Raw genomic sequence first — 3,559 nt, 5'->3', positions numbered from 1 at the left:
CTAGAGGTAGCCCAGCGTGGAGTAGGTCTTCACGTACGGTGCTTCGTCGACCGCCGTCTCGTCTCTGCAAGTAGTATTGGGGATTTGGATCAGTAGTAGTATCGGACCTTCGCCCAAGCGCAATCAACACTGTCAACCTACTCATCATCCCACGGGCAGACGCTGTTGGTTCCCTTCCGGTCAGCGGCGGTTCCCTCGCCCTCTTCGCTGCGCTGCTGCCGGACGGTCGTGTCACGGTCGACGGGAACCCGCTGGGTGTGGTCCACCATACGCTCCTTGCGCTTCCGCCGCCGGCCAGAGTTATCGATGATCACGACCGTGGCCGTGCTGTGACAGGCGGACGCCGGGTGCTGCTGGGACCTCCGCGTCTCGGCCACCCCATCCTCCTCCTCCTGCTCCTCCTGTGCCGTCCTCCCGCTAAGCTGCCGGTCGTCTAGCACCGCTTCGTCGTCGTCGCCTTCCTCCTCGTCCTCCGGTGGGTCGTCCAGCTCTACCTCGGCGAGCGGTGCGATTAGGGGCGTGGGCGTCGGTGCCGGTGCGACACACCCGGGCACCAGTCCACTGACCAGCGCCGGGAGCTCACCCCTGCCATCCAGCAGGAGCAGGTCGTAGTCACCATCGCTGGTGCCCCGGTGCGCCACCAGCACCTCCGGGAAGAAGTGGTCCAGCGGCTCGTTCAGCGGTGACAGGCACGGAGGACATATGGCCGCCTCCGTGGTCTGTGTAGCTACGGCCACGACCCCCTTCTCCTCCTCCTCCTCCTCCTCCTCCTCCTCCTCCTCCTCCTCCGGCTGTGGAGCTTCCCCCACCGTGCCCGACATTGACGTATCAGCAACCTCGCACTCTCCGGCCGAGTCGTCGATCGAGGACCGCACGTAGATGACGCTGATCCGGGGCGTACCCGTCGTATCGTGGGCAGGAACCGACCGGACGGTGTTGCTGGTGGTGGTGTCAACAGTGCAGGGAGTCGTCGCCTCCGGGGCACCCATCTGCGGCGTTGCGTGCCCTGAAGAGGTCGAGCCAGTCGGGGGAGTGCTAGTAGTAGTATTGGTAGTAGTAGCTGCAGTAGCTTCAGTGGTAGTAACTCTGCACACACTGCCGGCCACTACGGATTGGGCTCGCGGATTGGGCTCGTCTGGCTCGGGAGTCCTGGGGACGGCGTAGGCATCCAGCGTGGTGCTGTCCGCCCGCTCTTCGAAGCTCATCGCCCGGGGCGAGTCTTGCGATACCGACGTTTGGTGGGTTAGGTACGGTTGTCGTCGGCGGCCGGGCGCTACGCTCGACGGCTGCTGCTGTGGGAGCGTTCCCGCGTCCGGTGCGGCTGCCGGTCCTTCACCGGCAGAGTTGGCCCGCAGACAAAACTGCAGATCCGACAGTCTGTGGAGTGGTAGCAGTTAGAAGCAGTTGGTTTTGGGGTTGTGTTCCTGTCCAGGTGCTTACCTCGGAGCCGTCGTCATGGAAGCGCGCCGTTGCTCCGTCACGATCGGCGTCAACCGCTTGGTGCTGTGGAAGTCACCGTCCAGGGTGTTCTGGCGCAGGCCACACGAGCGCTTCATGCGCTCGGACATCTCGCTGATCTCGGACGTGCCGTGCGTTGCACCCGGCACCTGACTTGTAGTCGTGCTGCTGCTGCTGCTCGTGGTGGTGGTGGTGATGGGTCTGCAAAAATATACACACGATAAGAGCGTTCATGGTGAAGCGAATACGATTGCGCAGGCCAACACTTACTCCGCCTGGCTGACAGCTGGCAGCACTGGGCCTGGGTCGGCTTCGGCATCGTCCCACGGACATACGGACGTCGCCACCGCAGCCGCCGGTTGCTTCGCCGCGGGAGCTCCCGGTAGGTCCCAGGGGCACACCACCGACGCGTCCACACCACCGCCCTCCACGGTGGCCTCCAGCATGGTGCCGAGTGGTTTGCTGACCTCCCTTCGTTTTTTTTTTGTTGGGAACAGAGATACGGTCGTGTGAGATTAGAGAGCAGTTCCTTAACCGGAGCGCATCAGCAGCGCGCATGAGCGCACAGTGGAACGGAGCTAATAACAGAGTAAGAGTAAAGGTAACAGCGCTACACGTAAAGACACACACACACACACATACAGACACACACACATACTCAGATTATGCCGGGATACACACACAGAGAGAGAGAGAGAGAGAAAATTCACAGAACGGTACAGACGAAGGGTTTAGCGTGTGGCCTTTCACACTGAAGCAGGGGGACGAGCGAGCGAGCGAGTAGAGCGTGTGTCAAAGTGGGTGTAGCTGGGGTAGCAGTAGGCTATGTGTCGGGATGGGTTAGGGAGTGGTGCACAACTCCTACACTGCAGATACGTGAGGCGGGTTGGTCTGGTCTGCACTGGTTCTCAAGGGGCTACTGGGTGGTAGACATAAAACCGGAAGTTCGCAACGGATCAACAACGCCGTAACGGAAGCTCTAACAGGACTGCGATCCAAAGATAAAAGCTCGCTTTGGAGTGTAGCGGTCCCATAAGTCCCCGAGGGGGGAATCACCACACGGCGAACAGAAGAAGAAGCGACAGTAGGCTGTGGAAGAAACACACCGATAACAAGTAAGTGATACACCGTTACAGAAAGCAACAGAGATTAACAGTGTCGCTGGTGCAGGCCGAGACCGCTCAGCGGTTGTAGCCGGTTAAGAAGAGGAACATACAGTGTGATAAAGAGAAACAGAGAGAGAGAGAGACAGAGAGCGAGCGATAGGCAGATAATGGCGGGGGGGCACCAACGGGAAACAACACGCTTAACAGTTGGGGGTGATATGATACAGAACGAATGGGATGTCTAACACTAGGGTACAACCGGGAGACAGAGGAACAGAAAGCGTGGAACGGTTCTCATCCGGTTCCGGTGTTGCTTGGGGCGCTCAAATCCAGATCAGTGGTAGTCCTTGGACCTTGGTATCCTACTAATATAGACCTACTATAGCTTCCGCCCCCGGGAGCGTTCCCTGTCTCCACCTGGGTCACTAGTTCGCACGAAGTTCACATCAAAAGAAGAGGTCCACAAGAGGAGGGGCTTGTGTGTGTTTTGCGTGTGAGAGAGAGAGATGGAGGTTGCTGTTGTGGAGGGAAGTGATCTTACTGTGCTGTTCCGTCTGCCCTCACCGTCTGGCGCACCGGTGCACTACTACTGGTTGAGGACGGCGACGAGGACGGCGCGGCGGCACCCACGTACACGCCCGACGGCATATCACCTCGGTAGATTGATACGCTGCTAAAAGACACACACACACACACACGCACACACACACACACCGTAGCGCAGCACACACACCACAATGATGAAGAAGCGTTAGACTTGATGACGGCGAAGAGATGAGAGCGTGACCCCGTGGGTCCACAGTATGAGAAAGTTGGCAAAAATGTATGGCAGGCGAAGAAACTATTAATCTTTTGCTAGAATTCCGTGAGTTACTTTGAGTTGCTTTTGAGCACCTTATGTTCATGAAATATTTCACGCATTTTTTCAATGTGAACGTTGAAGCCAAATTTTAGCAAGTGTTTTTGCTATCCAAAGAAATGGATAGTTTTTCGAC

General features: G+C 58.0%; 1 protein-coding gene across 1 annotated transcript in view; it reads right to left on the bottom strand.

The window, feature by feature from the left end:
- Nucleotides 1-3,559, bottom strand: part of LOC131213290 (uncharacterized) — a 7,355-nt gene continuing 3,796 nt past the window's right edge. The window contains 6 exon segments of the mRNA XM_058207306.1: nt 1-64; nt 142-671; nt 810-1,377; nt 1,441-1,635; nt 1,753-1,929; nt 3,106-3,234. Coding sequence (XP_058063289.1) covers nt 1-64; nt 142-671; nt 810-1,377; nt 1,441-1,635; nt 1,753-1,929; nt 3,106-3,234 — 1,663 coding nt within the window.

The sequence above is a fragment of the Anopheles bellator genome, chromosome X, assembly GCF_943735745.2.
Source record: "Anopheles bellator chromosome X, idAnoBellAS_SP24_06.2, whole genome shotgun sequence".
In the NCBI taxonomy this organism is placed as follows: domain Eukaryota; kingdom Metazoa; phylum Arthropoda; class Insecta; order Diptera; family Culicidae; genus Anopheles; species Anopheles bellator.
Note: the sequence above shows the minus strand (reverse complement) of the source record. Positions and strands in the feature narration are given on the sequence as shown.